We start from the raw sequence: 27,127 nt of genomic DNA on the forward strand, positions 1-27,127 counted from the left end.
TAAAAGTGCATGATTTCATGTTAATAAGAAAAAGGTTCAAATATATACTTTTCTGATATTATTCTTTCCAAAAATCATCCAGCTGGACTGATTTACTTTTGTATAATTGAATAAATTTGAAACATCTGATCCATGCACCAGAATTCTCATTGAACATATATTCTCAAAGAATCAAAACAACCTCAATCACAAAATTGTTGAAATTAGACTCCGAGAATGTTAACATATCCATACTTCATACCAGTGATCTTAATATTATTTATTATGAATATATTATTCCCTCCATCTCAAAACAGTAACTGAATTTAACATTAATGTATTTTGCAGCTAATATTTGATTAAATGAGTTTCCAGATGTAAGTATTTCAAATTGCATTCAGCTTCATATTTAAGGATCCTGTTAATGTATGGGAACAGATGTGCTTAAATTGACAAAAAAATTAAAATGAAGTGAATAGTCCCTTGTATCCAATTACTGACTTAATAAAAATGTTTGTCAGGTATGAATTTTGGAAAAATCTATTCACTAAAATTTGGGAGGTACACCAAAGATTTGCTTGGAAATTATATAAATGTGGCGACCCACTTCCTAGCGCACTCGAACCGGCTCACAGATAGCCAGCGCGCAACAAAGGGAAAAAGCCTGCGGAGGTTTGTGAGCACGTGTCCCTTAGAGCATCCGCGCCCGGGGAGGGCGGGATGAGGGAGGCTTTAAAGCAAGGCTGTGAAGTTCAAATAAAATCATCTTTAATTGCAGTTTACTGACTCCGTGTCGTTATTTTAACACTGCGTGTAGCACACCGCTACAATTGGTGACCCAGACGGTCCAAACAATTTTTGGACCGGAGATGACCGACGCCGCATCTGTTCATGCGGTTTCGTTGAAACTGCCAAGCTTCTGGACGCTGCGACCTCACCTATGGTTCCAGCAAGCAGAAGCCCAATTCCACGTTCGGCAGATAACCTCAGAGGACACACGTTACTACTACGTGGTGAGCTCCCTCGACCAGGACACAGCTGCCCAGGTTGTGGAGTTTGTACAGACTCCCCTGGCGGATGGCAAGTACACAGAATTCAAAGCCCTGCTCCTAAGGACTTTCGGACTCTCACGGTGCGAGCGGGCTGCCCGCTTACTGCACCTGGATGGCTTGGGAGACAGACCTCCATTGGCTTTAATGAATGAGATGTTGTCTCTGGCCGACGGACACACACCCTGCCTCATGTTTGAGCAGGCATTCCTGGAGCAGCTGCCCGAGGACATACGCCTGCTGCAGTCCGACGCGGATTTCAGCGACCCCCGGAAGGTGGCAACCCGGGCGGACTTGCTGTGGAACTCCAAGAAGGTGAGTGGGGCGTCCATCGCACAGATCTCCCAGCCACGCTCCCAGCAGCAAACCAGTCCAGGCCCGGCCACAGAGCCTGCTAGCCCCAGAGGCAGGGGTGGGGAGCCCAACGAACAATGGTGTTTCTACCACCAGCGGTGGGGCGCAGAAGCCCGCCGTTGTCGCCCACCCTGCCAGTTCCCGGGAAACGCCAGGGCCTGCCGCTGCTGATGGCTACGGTGGCTGGCCATCGGGATAGCCTCCTGTATGTGTGGAACAAGCGGTCGGGAAGCCGCTTTTTGGTCGACACCGATGCCGAGATCAGCGTCTTACCTCTGACGAGTTACGACACCCACAATAGGGCACCGGGTCCCCCCCTGAGGGCCGTGAATGGCAGCACAGTAAGGTCCTATGGCACCTGTATGGTGCAGCTACAGTTCGGCTCCAGCTGGTTCACGTGGGACTTCACACTGGCCACCATATCCCAACCGCTTCTGGGCGCAGATTTTTTGCGGGCTCACAGCTTACTGGTCGACCTGCCAAGGAAGAGGCTGGTCCATGCCAAGACCTTTCAGACGTTCTCCCTGGGAGAAGCCCAGTTGCCAGCTCCACACCACGGCTCCATCATGCTGTCCGACAATGACTTCACCAGAGTCCTGGTGGATTTCCCATCGGTTCTGGCACCACAGTTCTCAGCGGCCATGCCCCGACACGGCGTACAGCACCACATCCCGACCCAGGGACCACCCCTCCACGCCCGCGCTCAGCGGCTTCCCCCGAACAAGCTCCGACTGGCGAAGGAGGAGTTCAAGAGGATGGAGGACTTTGGGATCATCCAGCGGTCTGACAGCCCATGGGCCTCCCCCCTGCACATGGTGCCCAAAGCGACAGGGGGCTGGAGACCGTGCGGCAACTACCGCAGGCTGAATGAGGCTACAACACTGGACTGCTACCCTGTGCTGCACATTCAGGACTTTGCAGCAAACCTGCACGGCGCACGGATCTTCTCCAAGGTAGACCTCGTCCGGGGATACCATCAAATCCCAATGCATCCGGACGACGTCCCCAAAACGGCTCTCATCACTCCATTCGGCCTTTTCGAGTTCCTCCGCATGCCATTCGGCCTGAAGAATGCCGCACAGACGTTCCAGCGGTTAATGGACGCGGTGGGACGGGACCTGGACTTCGCGTTCATCTATTTGAACGACATCCTTATAGCCAGCAGCAGTCGTCAGGAGCATCTGTCCCACCTCCGTCAACTCTATGCCTGACTGAGTGAATACGGTCTAGCAATCAACCTGGCCAAATGCCAGTTCGGGCTCGACACCATTGACTTCCTGGGCCACAGGATTACTAAAGACAGGGCAACTCCTCTGCCCGCTAAGGTAGATGCAGTCCACCATTTCCCCGACCCACCACGATCAAAGGCCTTCAGGAGTTCGTAGGTATGGTCAATTTCTACCACCGCTTCCTCCCTTCAGCTGCCCGAATCATGCGCCCCCTGTTCGCCCTGATGTCGGGTCCGGGCAAGGACATTACCTGGGACGAGGAGTCCGCCGCCGCTTTCATTCAAACGAAGGAAGCCTTGGCGAATGCCGCGATGCTAGTGCACCCCAGAATGGACTTCCCTACCGCCCTCACAGTGGATGCATCTAACATGGCAGTCGGTGGGGTGCTGGAGCAACTCATCAAGGGTCGCTGACAACCCCTGGCGTTTTTCAGCAAACACCTGTGGCCACCCGAGCACAAATACAGTGCTTTCGACCGGGAACTGTTGGCGCTATACCTGGCAATCCGGCATTTCAGGTACTTCTTAGAAGGTTGGCCCTTCACCGCATACACGGACCACAAGCCGCTTACCTTTACGTTCACGAAGGTGTCCGACCCCTGGTCGTCCCGCGAGCAGCGCCATCTGTCCTACATCTCTGAATACACGACAGATATCCGGCACGTCTCGGGTAAGGACATTGCCGTAGCGGACGCGCTCTCTCGCCCTAACATTCATGCCCTTTCCCAAGGGGTAGACTTTGAGGCGCTGGCAGAGGCGCAGCAGGCAGACGAGGAGATCCCGAGTTACAGAACTGCAGTCTCCAGCTTGCAGCTCCAGGACCTCCCCGTAGGCCCAGGTGAGAGGACCCTACTCTGTGACGTTGCCACCGGCCAACCCCGTCCCGTCGTCCCCGCAAACTGGCGGCGCCGTGTTTTCGACTCCATTCATAACTTAGCGCACCCCTCCATCCGGACAACCGTCCAGCTGGTCTCCAGCAGGTTCATTTGGCACGGTCTCCGCAAGCAGGTCAGTGAATGGGCCAGAACGTGCATGCACTGCCAGACGGCCAAGGTGCAGTGGCACACCAAAGCCCCACCGCAGCAGTTCCATCCCACCCACCGGCGTTTCGACCACATTCACGTGGATATCGTGGGCCCCCTGCCAGTGTCGCGCGGAGTGCGGCACCTCCTGACTATCGTGGACTGGTTCACAAGATGGCCAGAGGCGATCCCACTCACGGACACCACCTCCGAATCTTGCGCCCAGGCCCTGATCGCCACCTGGATATCTCGCTTTGGTGTACCGGCCCACATTATCTCCGACAGAGGCGCCCAGTTCACCACCAGCCTGTGGTCTGCTATGGCCAGCCTTTTGGGAACACAGCTGCACCACACAACTGCCTACCACCCACAGTCGAACGGGCTAGTGGAGCGTTTCCACCGTCACCTAAAGTCGGCTCTCATGGCCCGCCTGCGAGGAGCCAACTGGGCGGACGAGCTTCCCTGGGTCCTACTCAGCATCCGCATGGCACCCATGGACGATCTGCATGCCTCGTCGTCTGAGTTGGTGTACGGCGCACCCCTGGTCATCCCGGGAGAGTTTGTACCAGCCCCAAGGGGGCAAGAGGGAGAACCCGCAGCAGTCCTGGGCAGACTACGCGAGAGGCTCGGTGACCTGGCCCCCATACCCACTTTGCAGCATGGGCAGAACCCGACCTGCGTACCCAAAGACCTGCAGAACTGTAAATTTGTGTTTGTATGACGGGGCAGGCATCGGCCACCGCTGCAATGGCCCTACAATGGCCGTTCACGGTGCTCAGGAACAATGGGTCCACGTTCGTGCTGGACGTTGGGGGGAGAGAGAGGAGCTTTTCACGGTGGACCAACTCAAACCGGCCCATGTGAACGTGGCACAACCGGTCGAGTTTCCGGCACCTCGGCGCAGAGGCCGACCTCCCAAACCGGGTCCGGCCCAGACTGTGGACATTGGGGGGTGTATCGCCGGTTCTGGGGGGGGTGGTTCTGTGACGACCCACTTCCTAGCGCACTCGAACCAGCTCACAAATAGCCAGCACACAGGCACAAAGGCCAGGTCCACAACAAAGGGAAAAAGCCTGCGGGGGTTTGTGAGTACTTGTCCCTTAGAGCATCCGCGCCCGGGGAGGGCGGGATGAGGGACGCTTTAAAGCAAGGCTGTGAAGTCCGAATAAAATCACCTTTAATTGCAGTTTACCGACTCCATGTCGTTATTTTAGCGCTGCGTGTAGCACACCGCTACATAAACCCCATTTCCAGAAAAGTTGGAATATTTTCCAAAATGCAATAAAAACAAAAATCTACCAATTAGCCTGCTTAATGTGGAGTCTTCCAAACCGGTGTTACTTGAATATTCTGTGCACTTTTCAATCTTATTTTAACTCTGTCCCAACTTTTGTTGAGTGTGTTGCAGCCATCAAATTCTAAATTTGTGTATATTTACAAAATACAATTAAGTTGGTCAGTAAAACTATTGAACATTTTTTCTTTATACTTTTGTCAGTTAAATAAAGGTTCACATGAATTAACATATCACAGATTTTTGTTTTTATTGCATTTTGGAAAATACCCCAACTTTTCTGGAAATGGGGTTTGTATATAAGTAATAAAATAAAAGAAGTTGATCGCACAGGCGTGAATTCAACCCACATGTCCTTGCTAACCATAGGCAAACAAGGAATATTAAAGACACTTTGAGCACCCTTTCCCAAATGATGAATAGTTCAAGGACAATTATTAATTTTACACCAATTATTTATAGGTTTATGTAAGCCAATTGATATCCAGAGTTGGTCACAGATCTGTCATTGTCAAATAACAGAACAGGCAGACAGACATACTTTATTGATCCCGTGGGAAATTGGGTTTTGTTACAGTCGCACCAACCAAGAATAGTGTAGAAATATAGCAATATAAAACCATAAATAATTAAATAATAATAAGTAAATAATGCCAAGTGGAAATTAGTCCAGGACCAGCCTATTGGCTCAAGGCGTCTGACACTCCGATGGAGGAGTTGTAAAGTTTGATGGCCACAGGCAGGAATGACTTCCTATGCCGCTCAGTGTTGCATCTCGGTGGAATGAGTCTCTGGCTGAATGTACTCCTGTGCCTAACAAACAGGCCATTCAGCCCATCATGTCCATGCCACCCATTGTACCTATCTGCACTAATCCCATTTACCCGCATTACGTCCATTGCCTTCTGTGTCATAGAAATTCAAGTTCTTGTCTAGATACTTTTTAAGTGTTATGAAGCCTCATATACCAGTTCAGGCAACATATTCCAGACTAGAGTCAACCTTCATATGAAAGAATTCCCCCACAGATCCCACCTAAACCTCCTATCCTATACATTAGGCATCCCACCATGGGGGGAGAAAAAGATTCTTAATATCTACCCTATTTGATATCCTCATCACTTTATATACATCCTCAGCCTTCCCAGTCCAGTGAGAATAAACCGAGACTATGACTTTGCCTCGTATAACTGAAATACTTCAATGTAGGCAACACCCTTGTGAATCTTCTCTGCACTCTTACCTACACACATTACTCTAGTGTGTCCAGTCTATTAATGTATACAGTTGTTACATGATGTCCCGGCTCTTACATTCAATGCTACAAGTAATGAAGACAAGTATCGCCTACGTCTTCTTCTCTATCTTATCCACCTGTGCTATATTTTCAGGGATATATAGAATTGTGTCCCTAGGTCTGTCTAGTCATCAACACACTTATGGGCCCTACCATGAACTCTGTATATCCTACCATGTTTAGTTTCCCAAAATACATCACCTGCATTTGTAATGATTAAATTCCATTTTCCATTTTCTTGACTTCAGCATCTTTTGTCGCCTGGGGTTTCTTAAAATTTCCATCCTTGACCTTCGCTCTCACAGGAACATCTTTGAACCGGGCTTTCACCATCTTACTTTTAAAAAGCCCCTGCTTGTGGGTATGCTTTTACATCTCAAGCAGTGGTTCCCAGTCTGCTTTCACTAGGCCAGGGGTCAACAACCCTTTCAACTCTTTCATCTCATGTGCGACTCTTTCATCTCTGTGCTGCGGCACCCCGTGGTTTGTTAGTTTTTGAAATGTAATTTGAAATTTGAAGATTATGGTGATCTTGTACAATCTAAAAACGTTGTGGAGACCCCATTTCCTGGCACATCTGAACCGGCTCACAATTAGCCACCGTTCCGGCTAAGGGAGATAGCCTACAGGGGTTTGTGAGTATGTGTCTTTTGGAGCATCCGCGCCCACGGGGATGGGTTGAGGGAGGCTTTAAATCAAGGCTGTTTAGTTCGAATAAAGTTACCTTTGACTGCAGTGTCTTTATTTTAGTGCTGCGTGTAGCACACCGCTACAACGTGTTTTTTATCGCTATTAATATACATCACTACTGCCAATGCCTGACACCCGCCAGTGCGCGCTTTCTTTTAATTCTTCGATCCAAGGTAGGCTAACTATGGAGTAACCTTCAACCCAACGTCTTTTTTTCGGAGTTCAAAATGTTTTTGTTGCATGCAGAATTGTAATTTCGTTTTCTCTGCAGGAGTTCATCAATTTCATAAATGCAACACATTATAGTTTGTTTATACATAGCAGAAAGGCAAAAAAAAACCATTGTATGCAGTGTTATTTCATTTTAAATGTCAAACGGGTTTTGTGGCTCCCAGTGTTTTCTTTTCTGTGGGAAATGGGTCCATATTGGCTCCTTCAGTGGTAAACGTTGCCGACCCCTGCACTAGGCACTGTCCTATGTTATTCAAATCAGCTGTTCTTCTTCCCCTCCCCCGGCCACCAATTTAGGGCCTTGACTTCTCCATAACTACTTTGAAACATAGTGCTATGATCACTGTTCTCAAAATCCTTATACAGCTTCATTGTACAAGACAAAATTCAATATAACTTCTTCTCTGGTATAGACTGATTCTTAGGCTGTATACCAATGATCTAGATAATGGAATAGATGGCTTTGTTGCCAAGTTTTCAGATGATACAAAGATTGGTGGAGAGGCAAGAAGTGTTGCGGAAACAGGTAGGCTGCAGAAGGGTTTAAACAGATTAGGAGAGTGGCAAGAAAGTGGCAAATGAAATACAATATTGGAAAATACATTGTCATGTACTTTGGTAGCAGAAATAAATGTGCAGACTATTTTCTAAATGAGGAGAAAATCCAAAAATCTGAGATGCAAAGGGACTTGAGATGCAAAGAACACTCTACAGGTCAACTTACAGGTTGAGTTGGTGGTGTGGAAGGCAAATGCAATGTTAGCATTCATTTCAAGAAGTCTTGAATACAAGAACAGGGATGTGATGCTGAGGCTTTATAAGGCACTGGTGAGGCCTCACCTTGAGTGTTGTGAACAGTTTTGAGCTCCTCATGTAAGAAGAGATGTGCTGGCATTGGAGAGGGTCTAGAGGTTCACAAGGTTGATTCTGGGAATGAAAGGGTTATCATACAAGGAAAGTTTGATGGCTCTGGGTCTGTACTCACTGAAGTTTAGAAGGATAAGGGGGGGAATCTCATTGAAATTTCAAATGGTGAAAGGCCTAGACTGAGTAGATGTGGAAAGGGTGTTTCCCATTGTGGAGGAGTCAAGGGCAAGCGGGCACAGCTCAGGATAGAGAGGAGTCCATTAAAAACTGAGGTGCGGAGAAATTTCTTTAGCCAGAGGGTGGTGAATATGTGTAATTTGTTACCACAGATAGCTGTGGAGGCCAGGTTATTGTATGTGGTTAAGGCAGAGATTGGTAGGTTCTTGATTGCACATGACATCAAAGGTTATGGGGAGAAGGCCATGAAATAGGGTTGAGGAGCGGGGGACAGGATCAGCCATGATTGAATGTTGGAGCAGACCTGATGGGCCAAATGGCCGAATTCTGCTCCTGTGTCTTCTGTTCTTATGGAATAGCTTTGCTTAGCAAAAAAAAAATCATCTCCTGGATGTGCTTTATAAATTCCTCCCTATATTTGCCTCTCACTCTATATATGCATACATATACTGTGATATCTCTTCTCTAAAATATATCCAAGTGTAGCAAGACTTATGTGAGCATAATATGTAAACAATTGATTACTTGTTGGTCCTGTAAAACTGAAAATGAAATAGAAGAACATCTTCCGATCAGTTGACCCTCCCGTTTTTCCAAAATGAATGGAGAATCAAACGAACTTCAAGGTCAAGTAATAAGTGGTAATCACTCAGTATTCTGTTATAAGGTTTCTGTTTATCCCCAATACTACAAAAACGCCATGGTTTAAGTGAATCATCAGAAAAGTAAATGATTTTGCCCTGTTATTACAAAAATTCAGAAACTTTCATTAAAAAATACATAATCTTTTGATTTATGATTCCAAATACTTAACTGCTGTTAATTTTGTTCTAGCAAAAATAAATACAAGAACATCCTTGCTAATCAATACATTGCATAGCTTAACTCTACTTTTGGCAGATAAAGAAATGGTAATACAAGAACATCACTAAAAGTGAATTGTGTTTTAATTGTTATTTTTGTTGTTATAGACAGTACAGCTAGCATTATGATACGACGCAGAAAATTCAGTCGGAAACTTCAGGAGGTCTACCAGCTGCCAATAGTGGTTTCAGACAGTGGGAGTCCCATTCTGAGCAGCACCAGCACTCTAACGATCAGGGTGTGTGCTTGTGAGAGGAGTGGCAAAGTTCGAACGTGCAGCACTGAAGCATATCTCTCTGCAGCCGGCCTGAGTACTGGGGCATTGATAGCCATCCTGCTCTGCATTGTGATCCTGTTAGGTAAGTCTTCAGTGGAAGTGGGAACAGCATGAGCTCAATGAAAGTGAATTTGTACTGAAGGTGTTGGGTCGTTGCGGAAAGTGGATGATAATGAAATGGCAAACAAGCAAAAATCTACTGATGTTGATAACCCAAGCAATACATACAAAATGCTGGACAAACTCAACAGGCCAGGGCATTCCTGATAAAGAATCTCAACCTGAAATGTCGACTGTTTACTCTTTTCCATAGATGCTGTCTGGCCTGCTGATAATGGAGTAGCAGTCTGTTTCATAGTCGCTCAAAAATATACTGTGGGAAACAAATGGCTGATCAAAGTTTCAAAGTACATATATTTTATAATATACAACCTTTAGATTCATTTTCTTGCAGGCGTTTACAGGAAAACACAACAAAATTTACAAAGGGACTATACATAAAGATTGACAAACAAACAATGGGCAAGAGAACACAAGGTACAAATAAAATAATACTGTGAATGCGTGCTGTAAAAAGTCCTTGGAAGCGAGTCCATAGATCTGGTTCGGAGTAGTGATGAATGAAGTTATCCTTGTTGGTTCGGGAGCCTGATGGTTGTAGAGTAAAAACTATTCCTGAACCTAGTGGTGTAGGATCTAAAGCTTCTGCATCTCCTACCCATGGTAGTTGTGAGAAAAGTACATGGTCTGGATAGTAAAAGTCTTTGCTGATGGGTGCTGCTTTCTGGTGGCAATACTCTATGTAAGTGTATTCAATGGTGGGGAGAGTATTGTCTGTGGTGGTCCATTACTTTCTGCAGACCGTTCCATTCTTGAGCATTGGTGTTTCTGCACCAGACCATGATGCAATCAGTTAGGATATGCTCAACTGTACATCTACAACATTCTTTGTTAAGCTCTTGTACAGATAATCTTCATTCAAAAGTTATAAAGCAGAATAAATAATCAATTGCATGAAGAAGTGGAAATCCACATATTTCTGTAAAATTTATTTGTATAACCCAGTCTTTTATCTGATAACTTATGTTCACTTTTATCCATCACATACAAACACATATCTACAGGCATTGTGGAGTTTGCATGTTCTCTCTGTGACCAAGCAGATTTATTCTTGGTGCATCTGTTTCCTGCTGTATTCCAAAGATGTGCAGATTGATAGTTTAATTAGGCCTTCAGTGTAAATATGCGGTTCAGGTTATTCCTGGTTGCACCCATTTTTCATGCCCATTTTTTTCTGGATAAAAAAAATCTTTTCACAGTCAAACTGAAACCTTGTTTTTTGAAAATTCCACCTCAAAAATGGACGACAACAGAAAGGAGATGAATAGACAGTGGAACTCAATCAAGGATTCTTCAACTCCTTATGACTCTGTCAGTGTTTACTTCATAACTGGGGTGAGCACCCAACATGCACTTGAGGAATTAGTCATCCTTACTTTTTTAAACACAAGAGATTCTGTGGATGCTGGAAATCCAAAGCACACACACAAAATCCTGGAGGAACTCAGCAGGTCAGGTGTTCATCTATGGAAGTGAATAAACAGTCAATTTTTCAGGCTGAGACCCTTCATAGGATACATCAGCAATGAGTCCTGAAGAAGGGTCTCAGCCCGAAACATTGACTGATAATTCATTTCCATAGATGCTGCCTGACCTGTTGCATTCCACCAGCATTTTGTGTGTGTCATCCCTGTTTTTGATTTGTTTGTAGTTGTATTTAGTGAAGTTTCTCAGGAAAGTCCTACAAGATACTATACTAATTCATGATGTTTGATTAGCTTCTTAAAGTATCCTCAATGTTTTGTACTTTACAAACAACAAAAGCATCTTTTAGAGTCAAACAATAATCTATTTACTGCTAAAATCCTTTTCACTGCTTTAACTCTTTCTGATCTTCCAATATTTGGAAGATTGAAAAGAAAATTTAACATTTTTTCATATACTGTGAAGAAAAATGCACCATAGATTCAAATTTTAGCTATATCTATTTATTATTAAAATGGGAAAATCTGCAGATGCTGAAAATTCAAAGTAGCACACATAAAATGCTGGTGGAACTCTGCAGGCCAGGTTGCATCTATGGAAAAGAGTAAACAGTCCATGTTTTGCATGTGTTTCTATGAATTAGTGTTTCAATTATTATGTCATTTTGACTCAAGAAATCTATTTCAAACAAACTGACACCATCTCCCACCCTTAGAAGTAACTTGCAGGACACAATTTTCAATTTCCACTCAGTCAGTGCCATAAAAATGGAAGGTTCCCACCATCGAACTGTAAACTTTCCCTATTATCCACCACTATTATTCCCCCTAATTCCATAATACCATAAGATATAGGAGCAGAAGTAGGCCATTCAGCCCATTGATTCTTTTCCACCATTCAATCATGGGCTGATCCAACTCTTCCAGTCATCCCCATTCCCCTGCCTTCACCCCATACCCTTTGATGCCCTGGCTAATCAAGAACCAATCTATCTCTGCCTTAAATACACCCAATGACTTGGCTTCCACAATCACTCGTGGCAACGAATTCCACAGATTTACCACCCGTTGACGAAAGTAATTTCTCTTCATCTCAGTTCTAAATGGACATCCTTCAATCTTGAAGTTGTGCCCTCTTATCCTAGAATCCCCTACCATGGGAAATAACTTTGCCATATCTAATCTCTTCGGGCCTTTTAACATTCAAAATATTTCTATGACATCCCCCCTCATTCTCCTGAACTCCAGGGAGTACAGCCCGAGAGCTGCCAGACATTCTTCATATGGTAACCCTTTCATTCCTGGAATCATTCTTGAGAATCTTCTCGGAACCCTCCCCAATGTCAGTATATCCTTTCTAAAATAAGGAGCACAAAAATGGATCCCCTACATTTTGTTTTGAAACTGCATGATGCAACCTTTTCTGAACTAATGTATTACCAGAAGCGAGAAGCTGTTCTCATTTCTCTGCAAATGCATAACTTGTGTTGTCAGTTTCCCAATAAGCTCATAGAGAAGAAAACCAACACTAATAAAACTGGTAAGCTATGTGGATTTTTTTTTGCTGTGGAGCAGGGCAGGCAGTGATGTGTGGAATAGTTCTGGTGCTTTGAGGATCTGCATGGCAGATTACATTTCCCTTCAATGTTAAATCAGCATCCTGCTGTAAAGCCTTTTTTCTTATGATCAATTTACCAAGCTCCAAGTAAGATGTTCACGCCTTTCAAATTTTATACATAGCCATTCTTTAGATCCAAGCTAGAAAGCTAAGGAAGGTAGTTCTTAGTTCCAAATTAGCATGTATCGAGAATTACTGTTTGAGGTGTTGTTAAAAATCAACATGCTTTTCTTTCATGGGGTTTAATTCAGCAGAGAAGTTAAGAATGAATTAGCACATCATTATGTCTCTCAGGAAAGTCAACATTAATTTACATCCACTTAATTATTTTTTGAAGCCTGGTCAGTAATTTATATGCACAAATGTGGGAGCAATTTGTGATCTGCAAGACTTCGCAAACAGCTGCTATTTGTTTCAGTGGTGTTAACCAAGAGGTTGGGAGTTTTCCCTGCTTTTATTTGAATGAGTTTGTGCAATCATTTACAGCTGACTGAAACTCCATAACAGTGAGCTACAGAGCTTTATTTTTTTATATCTAATCTGGATAATGCACATTTTGCAACACAGACTCTTTTCAATAGAGTAATGAAATGTCACACTAGTGTATCCAAAGCAGTGTTTGAGCCAGTTATCAGAGGTGGATCAAAGTAGCTTCTTTTGTTTTTCAGTGCTGGCAGATCCAAATACAATCCATGTTTAAATTACAGAAGGCTCTGTTAATATTAAAAAGGCTGTAGCTGAGAGAAGGTGCTTACACGCTCATTTTCTGTTCACATAATTTTAAGCAGCAGTTGCCTTATTTTTCCACTCACCAATCTGTAACCTAGACAGGATAGGAAATTCTCTAGCCTTCATGCAAGTGATTTAAGCATGTTGTCTGTAAGCAGTACTTTCAAAGGGAACTAGACTTCAAATAATTAACATAGACTGCCAGCCTTCTGGCCAACACTTCCAGTAAACATTTCCACATAGGCAGCACACAAGGTTAGGACTGAACTCAGAAGAGCTACAAGGCACCCCATTGCCTCTTCAGTTGTCACAGAGAACCCACCGATCATAATAAGATGAGATGCTCATGTATCATTCATCTTTTTTTCATTCTGATTACCATCGGTTGCTTCATTGCCGAGTAAAAAAATTGACACAAAACCAAGAATTGAGATATCAGAAGGGGCGATCAAAAGCTTTTTCAATTAACAATGTTTTACAAGACCATAAGTCATAGTAGTCAAGCTAGGCCACTCAACCCATTGAGTCTGCTCCACCATTCTATCATTTGCTCTCAATTCCATTCTCCTGCCTTCTCTTTGTAACCTTTGATGCCCTGACAAATGAAGGGATTCTCAAACCCCGCTTTAAATATTCTCAATAATTTTGCCTCAATAGCTATCTATGGCAATGATTTCCACAAATTCAGCACCTTCTGGCTAAGGAAGTTCCACCTCCTCTCTGTTCTACAAACGTTTGTAAATGGATGTCCCTCTATGGTGAGGCTATTCCCTCTGGCCCTAGACTCACCCACTACATGAAACATCTTCACTATATCCACTCTGTCTAGGTCTTTCAATATTCAATAGTTTTCAATGAGATTCCCCCCCACCCCATTCTTCTGAACTCCAGCAAGTACAGGCCCAGAGTCATCAAACACTCCTCATGCGTTAAACCTTTCATACCCAGAGTCATTTTTGTGAACCTCCTCTGGACTGGCTCCAATGCCAGCACATCTTTTCTTAGATAAGTGCCAAAGTATGCTCACAATGCTCCAAATGTGATCTGACCAATGCCTTATAAGGTCTCAGCATCTTGTTCTTATATTTGAAATGAATGTTAACATTGCATTTGTCTTCCATAATACTGACTTAATCTGCAAATTAACTTTTAGGGAATCCTGCACAAGGATTTCCAAATCCCATTGCACCTCGATTTTTGTATTTTTTTCCCACTTAAAAAATAGTCTATGACTTCATTCCTTATACCAAAGTGCAGGACTATACACTTCCCTACACTATGTTCCATCTGCCAGTTTTTTGCCCATTCTTCCAATCTGTCTGAGTCCTTCTGAAGACTCTCTGCTTCCTCAACACTAACTGCTCCTCTACCTACCTTTGTATCAGCAGCAAACTTTGCCAGGAAGCCATCAATTGTGTCATCCAAATAGTTGACACATAACATGAAGCAGTCCAAATGCTAAACCCTGCGGACCACCTCTAGTCAGTGGCAGCCAACCTGAATAGTCCCCTTTATTCTAACTCTTTGCTCCTATCAATCAGCCAGTTCTCTATCCATGCTAGTATCTTTCCTGTAATACCATGGGCTCTTTCCCTGTTAAGCAGCTTCATGTACAGCATCTTGTCAAAGGCCTTCTGAAAATCCAAGTAAACAACATCCACTGACTCTTCTTTGTCTATCCTGTCTGTTATTTCCTCAATGAATTTCAATAGGTTTGTTAGGCAAGTGTTCCTCTGAAAGAAACCATTATGACTTTGCCCTATTTTATCATGGACCTCCAAGTATGCCAAAAACTCATCATTATTAATGGACACAAACATTTTCCCAAGCAAACTGACCTATAATTTTCTTTCTTCTGCCTCACTCCCTTCTTACTGTGTGGAGTGGCATTTGACATTTTCTAATCCTCTGGAATGATTCCAGAGTATAGTGGTTCATTAAAGTTCAGTATGAGTACCTCTACATTCTCTTCAGCTACCTCATTCATAACACTCTGGTGTAGTCCATCTGGTTCAGGTGACTTATCTACCTTAAGACCTTTCAGCTTTCCAATCACCTTCTTCTAATCGTAGCAACTACACTCACTTCTGCCCCTCAATGCTCTTGAATTTCTGGCATACCGCTAGTGTTTTCCACAGTGAAATGTAATGCAATATACTTATTAAGTTTGTCCCCACCCCCACTTCTCTGTTTCCCATTATTACCTCTCCAGCATCATTTTCCACTCTTGCCTCTCTTTTGCTCTTTATATATCTATAAAAAGATTTTTCTGTATCTCTTATGTTTCGTAGCTCCAAAAACTAATTTAAAGAAAGACATAGGAGCTGGTATATGATGTGGTGGCATAAATCCATTTATGTACTTCTGACATATAAACCATAATCAATTATGTAATCAAAGAAACAATGCTTAATAAAACAATATTACTCAAACAGTACTGAAATATTAAATACATAAAATATCAAATAACTCCCTGTTTAGTAAAAATTCCAACTTAAAATCGAATGCATCTCAATATGTACAATACTGCTCTCTAGTCGTGTGTGTGTGTGTGTGTGTGTGTGTGTCTATATACACACACACACACACACACACACACACACACTCTATATTGTATAATACCACTACTATATAGACATTATAGACATCCAGAGCATGGTAAATAATTTTAAAGTGTCCCATTCAGATCTAAAGACTCACTGTGGAGGAGTTCTTACTCTTCTGGTAAAATGTCTTTCCTGCAAGTGGGAAGGATGGGGTGACTCTGCTTGGCAGGTGAGATGTGGCTGTGAAACAATCTCAGGTTCTAAGGCCTTCTCCATGGTGGTTGTAGGAGTTGATTCTGGGACTGCAAGGAGTGGTTCTGACAGCTCTGTTCGCCTTCCTTCTCTAACAATTGACCTTGCTCTCTTCAATTCATTGATGTGTCATCTGCAGATGATAGCAGACTCAGTCTCCACTGTGTAGGAGAGCGGGTCATTTCTGTTCTTAATCTGTTCAAGTTGGCACTTTTGATCACCTCTGAAGTCCTTTGCTAGGACTGCTTGTGTGAAACATCAAATTCCTTTTTTGAGGAGCCCTCAATTTGTCTCAGCTGAGACTGGGTGAGGAGGTCCAAGCATTAGTGAAAGAGTCAATACAGGATCAGTATAGCTGGTGAGCTATAGAGTGATATGCAAGGAGGAAATTTGCGAGCTTTGGGTTCGATCTTCATGTAGTGTGTTCTGCTGTCATTGCTTGCAGTACATTTAATAGACTCTGGACAAAACTTTCCATCAAACCATTTGTGGCTGTGTAGTATGGTGCAGATGTAAGCTGTCTTATTCCATTCATTTTTAGGAATGACTGAAATTGTTACACCACAAACTGGTCCATTGTCAAGGCTGTAGTGGAAGCTATTGGGAACACTTCTGGTTATTTTGTAGCAGCATCCACTGCAACCAAGAAATTTGTGCCCATGAATGTTCCAGCAAAATTGACATGAATCCTCTGCCAGGGCAATGCAGGCCATTCCCAGAGATGGAGTGGTGCTGCTCTTGGCTTCTACTGGATGTGCTGGCGTCCCAAACAGTACATAGGAAACTGCTCAATCGGCTGACCTATTCCAGAGCAAAAGACAAAGCTTCGAGCCAGTACTTTCATTTTGACTAGGCCTAGATGACTGGAATGTACTGTGGCTCTCAGCTTGTGTGGTACAACAACTGTTAATCCCCATATAAACCAACCCTTGTCAAGGGGAAGTTCAGCCTGGTGCTGGTAAAGTGGGAGAACTGGAACGTCTGCTGCACATCCCAGCCTTTTTAGGTTGTCATGGAGACCTCAGACAATGTGGCATCTTTTCTGGCTACCTTTCGATTATCTCTTCCGTAATAGGGGGAACTCAAATTTGAATTTGGGAGAATGTATCAAGAGGAGTGTCCTCTTGTAAAGTTTTCAGTTATTTCCTTTTCCGAGGGTAAATGGGGCAATCCATCAGCATTCCTATAATAAACTATCCTCTTGAGTTCGATCTTGTAATTGTGTCCTCCAAGAAATGGAGCCCATCCCTGCATTCATACTGCTGTTGTTATTGGAGCACCCTTTTGTTGACTGGAAATGGACATCAGTGCTTGGTGATCACTAATGAGAGTAAATTCTCTCCATTACAAGTACATTTAAAATGTTTTACTACCCAAACAAAAATTTTTCTGTGCAGCAGTAAAAGAGGCTTGGGGCATTCATTTCCATCATTCATAAATTGTGGCATGATTGCACCAATACCAAATGCAAAGCATCACAGGCAAAATTCATTCGACAATGTGGATCATAATGTGTAATTAAAATGTAAAAAGTCACCCCACACTGCTTTGTAAATTGCCGTTTCTTCTGAATCTGTAGTAATAAATTCACAATAGCCAGGTTTGGCAGGATTATGTTATAGTAATTGACAAATCCTAAAAAGCACCTCAAATGTGACACAGGCTTTGACTTAGGGGCATCTACCTCCACTTGAATTTTCTCTATACACTTGTGTAATTCCTGTGCATCAATGGTGCAACCACAGTCAGTGATGCTTGCCTTAAAGAATTCACACTTCTTGCATCATATTTTAAGTCCACAATCTTCTATTTTTTAAAACTGTCATGAGATTTTGGAGTTGTCCCTTGTGATCCTTACCAGTAACAATGATGTCACCCATGTAGCACTGAGTCTTGCAGCACCTGGTCCATAGCTTTCTGTCAGAATGCAGGTGCAGATGCAACTCAAAAAAAAAAGTCAAATAAAGCGATAAACCCCTTCATGAGTGTTAATGGTGGGAAACACTTGGGGCTCTTTTTCCATCTCCATCTGCAGGTAGGCATCGGCTGTCCACCTTGCTGAAGTGTTTCTTTCCAGAAAGGTTTGCAGTACTGGGTTGATAGTGAGATTAAATAATAATAGATTCTGACAGATCCGTTTTTCTTTGCTATTGGAACCACTGGCATTTACCATGGGCTCCACTCAAACTTAGAAAGAATTCTGTCAGCCTCCGTGCAAAATAGCTCACTGGTTACTTTATCAAAGATATATAAGGACCTGGATGGGCTTCATAAAACTTGGGTGTGGCACTTTTACCCTTGATATGTTTGAGTTTTTCAATGACATCCTTGAACAGCACTGTGGCATCATCCAGTGCCTTTCTTAATTCACTTTCAGTTGCCTCTATTGCAGAGGACGCAGCTTGCAAATAGTGAATGGATTTCCGGTTAAGTTGTAGTTGTTACGGCCCCACACTATTGTATTTCACTGTTATGAATATCATTTGCAAAGGAGCTATCTTTTCTCCAGTATAAGTTCTTAGCTGGATATCTGGAGGCTTTAGTTCAAAATCTTTGAAATGTCATTCCAATTCATTTTGTGGAATGACTGTAATAGCAGAGCCAGTGTCCAATTCCATTTCAATTAATTTGCTGTCAACTTCTGGTGTAACCTACTTTACTTGTATCTTGTTAGTTTTCACATTGTAGATCTCAAGGCTATCCACAGCTGTGTCACTCTTAATCATTATCAGATTTTTCATCAACATCATGTAATTAGTGCCCTTTTTGAAACTGCAACTTGACTTTTTATATATATTTTTCTCTTCACAGTGCAGACCATTTATTTTGGTTTTCCCAACATGCTCTTCATATGAGTCCTACTTTGTTGCATTTCCTGAAGGTTTTGCCTTTAAACCTGTATTGGTATGGTGTATGTGAGCCTCTGCCATAATGGCAACACAATCTGCTTGGCCAAGTTGGTCTCTGTTTAGACATTACAATTTTGTTCATGCTCATTTCATCCCTGACTGCTACTCAGTTAAGTCTCTCCCTGCTGTTTCCATTGATACAGTGATTTCAACTGCTCTTTGAAATGTGAGTTGCACTTCAGGTAGGAGTTGTTTTTCAAGGCTTTCTTGAAGATTCTACGAACTAAATGATCTCTCAGTTCATCATTAAGCTCAACATTGACTGACAATGCTCCAACAATTTCTTCAATTCAGCCATGTAAGCTGAAATGGAATCCCTTTCCTTTTGATTGCACTTATGAGACCTAAATCATTCTGTAATCAACAATAGTTTTGGTTCTAAATGTTCCTGCATTACCTTCATGATATCAGCACCGCTCATTTTGGCTGGCTGTGTTGGAGCAGTCAAACTTCTAAGCAAATTGTATGCTTCTCCACCCATTGCACTCAGCAACACTGGCAATGATTTTCAGTGGCTATTTAATTTGCATCAGATTACTGCTGAATTTGTTCTGTATACATCATCAATTTATCTGTTGTGCAGTTGAACATATCTGTCATTTCCAATGTAGCCAGCCATTTCTAATACTTTAAAAAAAAAGTATTATTATTATTACCTTGTACCAACTGCTTATGAACTCATGGCCATTTTTGACTTCTCTTGTCAGCCACGGTTCCCTCATCCTTCCTTTAGAATACTTCATCTTTGGATGTTATCTATTCTGCAACTTCTGAGTTGCCTTCTGAGATTCCAGCTATTGCTGTTCTGCCATCATCCATGCTAGTGTTCCCTTACAATCAACTTCAGCCTGCTTCATTCTCATGCCTCTGTAATTCCTTTTACTCATTTGTAAAACTGATACATTTGATATTACCTTCACCTTCTCAAAGTGCAGGATGAAGTCTATCATATTATGATCCCTGCCATCTTTATCTCCCTAATCAAATCTGGTTCATTACACACCTCTCAATCAAGAAACACATTACCCTGGTGGGCTTAACCACGTGCTGCTCTAAAAAGCCATCTCTTAGGCATTCAACAAATTCTCTCTCTTTGGATCCAGCATCAACCTAATCCTCCCAATCTATCTGTATATTAAAATCCCCTGTGACTCACGTAACATTGCCCTTATAACTTGTTTTTCTATTTCCCATTGAAATTTCTATCCCTCATCCATTTTTTTTTACCTTTGCAGTTTCTTAACTCTATCCACAGGGATTCTGCATCTTTTGAACCTATGTCACCTCCTTCTAAAGATTTGATTTCATTTTTACCAACAGAGCAACCTCATCCCCCTTTGCCTACCTGCCTGTCCTTTTTGATACAATGTGTATTATTGGACACACAATAGAAGTGAATCCCTTGATCTATGGCATCAGTGTTTGAACCAGATTCTCAGATTTTGCATGAAGAAAATGTACATCTAATTTGAAGCTATACATTCAGACAAGCATGCAGTCAGTAGTAAATTTATTAGGTACACCTGTACACTTGATTATCAAAGCAAATATTGCTGATATGTAATTGGTAGTAACAGTGCATAAAAGCATGCACACAGGTTCAAGCTGTTTGGTTGTTATTTAGACCAAACATCTGATTAGGGAAGAAATGTGATCTAAGTGACTTTGAGAATGAAATAATTGTTGGTGCCAGATGGGCTGAATTGAGTATCTTGGAAACTGCTGATTTCCTGGGAATTTCACATGTAACATGTCTAGAGTTTACAGAGAATGGTGCAAAATACAAAAAAAAATCTAGTGAGTGGTAGTTCTGCAGGACAAAATGCCACGTTAATGAGAGATGTCTGAGGAGAACAACCATACTGGTTCAAACTGACAGGAATGGCAATAGTAACTCAAATAGCCACACATTACAACAGTGGTGTGCAGAAGAACATCTCTGAACACAAAACACCTCAAACTTTGAAGTGGATGGGCTACAGCAGCATGACCATGTACTGGAGATACCTAATAAAGTGGCCACTGAGGGTTTATTTCCTGAAACACTGAAGACTTAGGTGAAAAAGTGACAGGAAGGGGTGAGTCTGAAAGAAATTTAAATTAAGGTTGGGAGCTTTACTGCTACAACATAGGAGTTACGGGTCTGTAAGACATGGTTGGAATTAGGGAATAGCCTGCAGGACATCAATCTGAATGTTATAGATTGGGAAGGATGAAAATCCAGCCAGGTGAACTTTGTATTCTACAGGTCGTATAGATTTTAAAAATCACCAACAGATGGGCTAAGACATGCAGAAAACAAATAGTCAAGTCGAACAGCAAAACTGCAGCTTAGCCTGTGACATTGTTCTATGAAGCAGGTGGAATTGTTTGTAATAATTGTCGGCTCAAGATTTGAGGGAGATTCCAGCTTCAAACTTTCACATGACTGAGGCAATATGGAAAACATCAATGTATCATCAACCGTGGAACTAAATCAATACAATTTGGGTCAGATAATAATGTATTTAGTGCTAACCAAGGGAGTGTGTATGCTCATAATGCTAAGTGCTCATTTCCAATTTATTTTGTAATCACGCAGTGTGCATTTTGAAGCAGTCAGCCAGATGATTGAAAGAAAAAAAATGTCAACGAGGATATTAGCCAGGATGAAGGTTGCACAATGAACAGCGTGTTTGGAGTATTTTATTGTTTTAAGCAGATGTCCTGTTTCACTTGCTTGCCATTTACATAATTGAAAGCTGTATCTGCAATATTACTAGCAGGTGTTTGAAATGCTATGCTGCATCACTGTTGTCAAGTCAATAGCTAACTGATCTGTCCATTGTCTTATCTAATAAGGACTCGTTTCTGGAGTGCAAAAAAAAAGCTAGGATTTTTTTTCCCCACAGAGAGCAGTGGTCACCAGCCACTGCATTCAAATAATGTATTACTGCCTATTCAAGCTAAATTGTCTAATCATAAAAGATAAGTGCAGTGACTGTTTATGATCAATAGCTTCGTTCCTGGTGCAACATTATATTTTCTACCAGGACATAATAAAAGGATTCATGGGATTGTTAGACACCAGTAATGGAGGAAAAAAAATAAATCTCACAGTGAGTTCTGCAGGGATAAGATTATCGTCACTAAATATGCTTGAAGCGCAGGACAAAGAGACAATCACTAGAAAGATGACATTTGGGAAATCTCCATGTATAGCCAAGTTAGTAACTCAAGTTTTTTTTCCTGTTGATATGATGCGATTTGAAAATGTTTGATTCCCATTTGGAAAGGGAATAAAAAATGAAAAATAAGCAGATGATTTTGAAGTATTCTTTATTGCAACAAATAACTCTTTGAAGAAGGGAAGGTTGTACAAACCAGCGATTGTGAAACTAATTCATGAGCAGTTTGATAAAAGGGTGTGCAATGCGAAAAAATTGGTTTGGTTTAATGTGATAGAAAGCAATGGGCACTTGGGAGTAATTGCAAAGTAGTAAATGATGGGAGGATTTATTTGGCATATACATCATTTAAATTCTAAAACGAGATTATTTCACTAAAATTACTGCAGGCTATCAATTACATTCCTTTAAATGTATTTAACACAAACTTGATGGAACATATCTGGGAATGAATGCTGCTCATTGATCCACGGTTGATGCTTGGAGATATCTATATCAGATGATTCATGATTCTGTGTATTCCTGATTAATGAATGGTAGCTGGTTGTTTGAAAATAATCTGTACTCTGAATGGCCACACAGTTCTTCAACAAACCTACTCATTCTTTAAATGATCTCTCTAAGCCAGAGACACATTATTCAATCAGTTAGTTCCCTCAGGCCATGCTAGCACTGGTAATAATGGACTTCCATTATACTTCCTTTATAATTGCAAATGTTCATTTTCCTTATTCGTTTACAAAATCGCAGTATGACAGATATTGACCAGATATGTACAAACAAATATACAGTATACATGTATTTAATAAAGCAGGTATAAGTTTGGATTGGATTGCTATGAGGAATAAATACATCTGAATTAGAAATATAAGCCTAACCAAAAAGCATTTTTTTCAGCAAGATCAAAAATTGAATATTTTTATTCCTAGTTCCCAGATAACAGAATTTTTATTGCTTGTTTATTAATCATAGTTAGATTCATTACTTTCACAATTAAGTGAATGCTTCTGGATTCTATCTGTCACGTACTTCTTAAGTAGTCCTTTGGAATCAAGTATAGGAAATTAAGAACATAAATAAGAGTCTGATCTGCCATTCAGTAAGATCATGGCTACTCTGTTGTTTCCATTCCAGTTCTGTGAGGCAGCAAGTGGCTGATAAAGACAATATGGATCCTGTAGCCTCTTTCAAGGGTGGGGCAGAAGGTGGCTGATGAGGGCCAGTTGGCTTACTGGTGAGGTGGAATGCTCCTTTGGAGCATTCTGCTGAGTGCCTCTGTGCTTGGACATGAGTGCCATCCCAAATGTTCCTTGTCCTCTTTTTCTGTGGCCATAAGCCAGAGATAGACAAGAGTTAATGGAAATGTTGTATTTTATGAAGGCAGCTCTAAGAACATCCTTGAATCTTTTCTTCTGTCTGCCTAGATATCTTCTCACAGCAGAGCACAGAATGAAGTGTCTGCTTTGAATATTTGGAATTGGGCAAGAAAGCAACATGCGTTGTCTTATGACTAATAACTGGTACCTCAGTTCTGGTGTTGTTAGCCTTCAGGAGGGCATTAATACTGATTCATTTATCCTCCCAGTAAATTTGGAGGATTTTGCACATAGATAGCATTGGTGATATTTTTCCAGTGCTTTGAAATACCTGTTGCAGGTAATCAATGTCTCAGAGGAGTATGGGATCACAGAGCCTTTTGATGAGTTTTGAATAAAATATGAAATCATGATCTCAAAACATCCTTTTCCTCTGCTGGCCAAAGGCAGTTCCAGGATGCAACCGGCAGTGCCAAACTTAATTTTCTCTATCTGCCATTCCTCAGAGGAGATATCTGAGATATAAGAAGTGGTCCAAAGCTTTGGGGTCTCAATGGACACCTTGCTGGTCAGAAGGTGGTATTAACAGTGGGATCTTTCCCTTGCAGGTATTGAATGTAAGGCCCATCCAGTGTATAAGCATAGAACAATACAATACAGGAACATGACCTTTAACCCATGATCCTCATGTAGATCATGATGTCAATTTGAACTGCTTGAGTGAATGAGTTAACAATGCTTCAGCTTATGAAAATGCATAATCAATAAATATGACCTGTGTACTAGCTCCAAATAGTTGTCATAGGTAGAACAGTCTCCTATTTTAGCTTTCGATTAGCTTCACTCCAATGGGATGGTTATTGGGAGTGTGGTACAATATTGCATCAAAGTAGATTGTTTTAGAATGCGTGGTGTCAATAAAGTAGCCTTGCTGGAATTCAATCTTTTATTAAGATCGGTTCTGTTTTGGACTCATTAGTTTTGGTTATTGCTTACCTGTCTCCTCAAGGCAAAGAACGTCTGGAAGGTAAATTTCTATGGGCATCCAAGCTTAAGAAATTTTTTCCACATTCCCTCTGGAGTGAGAGTCAGAGGCTTCATGGAGATTTTTAAAAAAGCCTATGTTCCTTGATTAATGCGGCTCCTTGCATTTCTGTTGAAGCTGTCACACAGTCAATGTTATGCACACTATGCCTCTGCATGGGCAGAAAGCACAGTACAATTCAGGGACAAGCTGAGAAGATAATCTTGCTGACACTCCATTGCAGTACAGTTGTGTTGTTATGTCAGACTTTGGAAAGATCAGTCTCCAATATAAAACAGCTGGATAAAAGAGAAATTGTTATTAGCTTAGTGATATACATCTCACAAGATTCTCCAGTCGTAAGGAAAGTGGGTGCATTAAATAGAAATTACAGTTCACCATGAAAGGTCTTTGAGCTAACGCTTAAAGGAGAGGTTATAAGTCATCCAGTGATAGATGTTTGTATCTTTTAATGCCCAAGCGATGACAAAACTTACAGCAGATTGCCATTTTATTAACCTATTTTAAGCCATTACATTGTCTGTCTCTCTATTATATACAGTAATTATTCTACCAAATTTTAAAATTTTGATATTACCATTTCTATATTGCTTTGTTCTATCATAATGCCAGTATCATTTTTACTGCCACAGTAAATTAATTTTCAATAGTTTGTAATTTAATCCTATTAAATGTTTAAAGGAAATAATCTTTTACTAGCTTTGATGTATGTAAGTTATAAATAGCCTTGTATATTATTTCTAGTTTAAATTAAGCATTTCTTCTGTAGGCTGCCCTCACCTACATTGCATGTACAAAAATAGGTATCAATATTCGAGAGGAATATCGACAGTTACCCATGCAACTGATAGGAAATACAGACATGAAAGTCTTCTTTATCTTCTTTAATTCTTTTCACTCCTTATGGAGCATAGGGACTTAACAAAAGTCCTCCACTTTCTGCCATCTCTAGCAGATGTTTTTGCAGTCCCCCAAGTTTGACCAGCAGCTTTCAGTTCATCCAAAAGCCTACTCTTCCAGGTTTGCTTTGGGCGACCTCTTCTTCTCTTCCCTTGTGGATTCCAGTCGAGTGATTGTCGAGTGACATTCGACTGGCTCTTCCTCAAGGTGTGGCCGACCCATCTCCACTTCCTCCTCCTTATCTGGAATACAATAGGCTCTTGGTTTGCTCTCTTCCATAGGTCTAGGTTTGTCACTCTGTCGTACCACTTGAGGCGGAGGATCTGCCGGAGGCATTTGTTGAGAAAGGTCTGGATCTTGTTGCAGCTGGTTTTAGTGATTCTCCATGTTTCGGATCCATATAGCAGGATGGCTTTCACATTGGAGCTGAATATACAGAGCTTTGTTTTGACAGAGATGGCCGTATATCTCCAAACAGGTCGCAGGGTTATGAAAGCACGTTGGGCTTTTCCGATCCTTGCTCTGATGTCCTCATCTGATTTACTGATTTTGCTTCTGAGGTAGGTGAATTTGTCTACATCTTCAACCATTTGTCCTTCAATCCGTAATGGCTCCTCTTGTTTGTTATTAATGTCTAGAACTTTGGTCTTCTCCTGACTGATCTTGAGGCCTACTCGCTGTGAGGTCTCTCCCAAGGAATCTACTTTCTTCTGCATACCTTGAAGCCGGTGTGAGAGAAGAGCGAGATCATCTGAAAATTCCAGGTCTTCCAATTTCCCTGTTAACGTCCATTGGATGCCTCTCTCTGAGCCAGCATAGGCTGTTCTTGTAGCCCAGTCGAGTACCACAAGAAAAAGTAGAGGTGACAGCAGGCATCCCTGTCTGACTCCAGTAGTGACCAGGAACTCTTCAGACAGTCTCCCATCGTGGATGACCCTGCATGAGAAGCCATCATAAAGCTGCTTGATGATATTCACCATCTCTTCCGGTACACCATAGTGTTGTAAGATGCTCCACATTGACTTTCTGTCCAGGCTGTCAAATGCCTTCTCAAAATCAATAAAACACACATATAGTGGAGTTTGCCATTCTATTGACTGCTCCACAATGACTCTAAGTGTAGCTATCTGGTCAATGCATGATCTCTCTTTCCTGAACCCTGCCTGCTCATCTCTAAGTCTCTGGTCAATGGCGTCTTTCATCCGCTCCAAGATGACCCTGGTGAGAACTTTGCTAGGAATGGACAACAAGGTGATCCCCCTCCTCTTGCCACACAGTGAAAGATCTCCAGATTTTGGCAGCTTCACAAGGAGGCCCTTCTTCCAATCTGATGGGAACTCTCTTGTTCTCCATATCAAATTCAACAGTATATACAAATGTTCCACCATAACCTCTCCACCCTCTTTCAATGCTTCTGCAGGAATGTTGTCCTCTCCAGCAGCCTTGCCGTTCTTCAGGCTTTTCAGGGCTTTTTGAATTTCTTGCTTGGTGATTTCACCTATATTGATGTTGAGTGGGTCTCCAGGCTCCAGGTCAGGTGGGTTCTGTGGTGGTGGTCTATTCAATACTTCCTGGAAGTGTTCCTTCCATCTCGCCAGCTGATCTTTAACCGAAGTGAGCAGATGGCCTGTCTTGTCTCTAACAGATCTGTTGAAATTGTTTTTCTTCCTTCTCAAAAGTTTAGTTGTCATGTAGAGTGCCCTGAGGTCCCCTTTACTGGCCACTGTTTCTGCTTGCTCTGCTATTTCATTGAAGTATGACCTCTTGTCCTT

At 42.1% G+C, this 27,127-nt stretch overlaps 1 protein-coding gene across 1 annotated transcript in view; it reads left to right on the forward strand.

The window, feature by feature from the left end:
• LOC132378672 (cadherin-18) overlaps positions 1-27,127 on the forward strand; it is a 662,384-nt gene that overhangs the window by 626,551 nt on the left and 8,706 nt on the right. The window contains exon 12 of the mRNA XM_059945774.1: positions 9,160-9,411. Within this exon, the coding sequence (XP_059801757.1) occupies positions 9,160-9,411 (252 nt within the window). The remainder of the gene's footprint in view (positions 1-9,159; positions 9,412-27,127) is intronic.

This window comes from Hypanus sabinus, chromosome 20 (genome assembly GCF_030144855.1).
Source record: "Hypanus sabinus isolate sHypSab1 chromosome 20, sHypSab1.hap1, whole genome shotgun sequence".
Taxonomy (NCBI): Eukaryota; Metazoa; Chordata; class Chondrichthyes; order Myliobatiformes; family Dasyatidae; genus Hypanus; species Hypanus sabinus.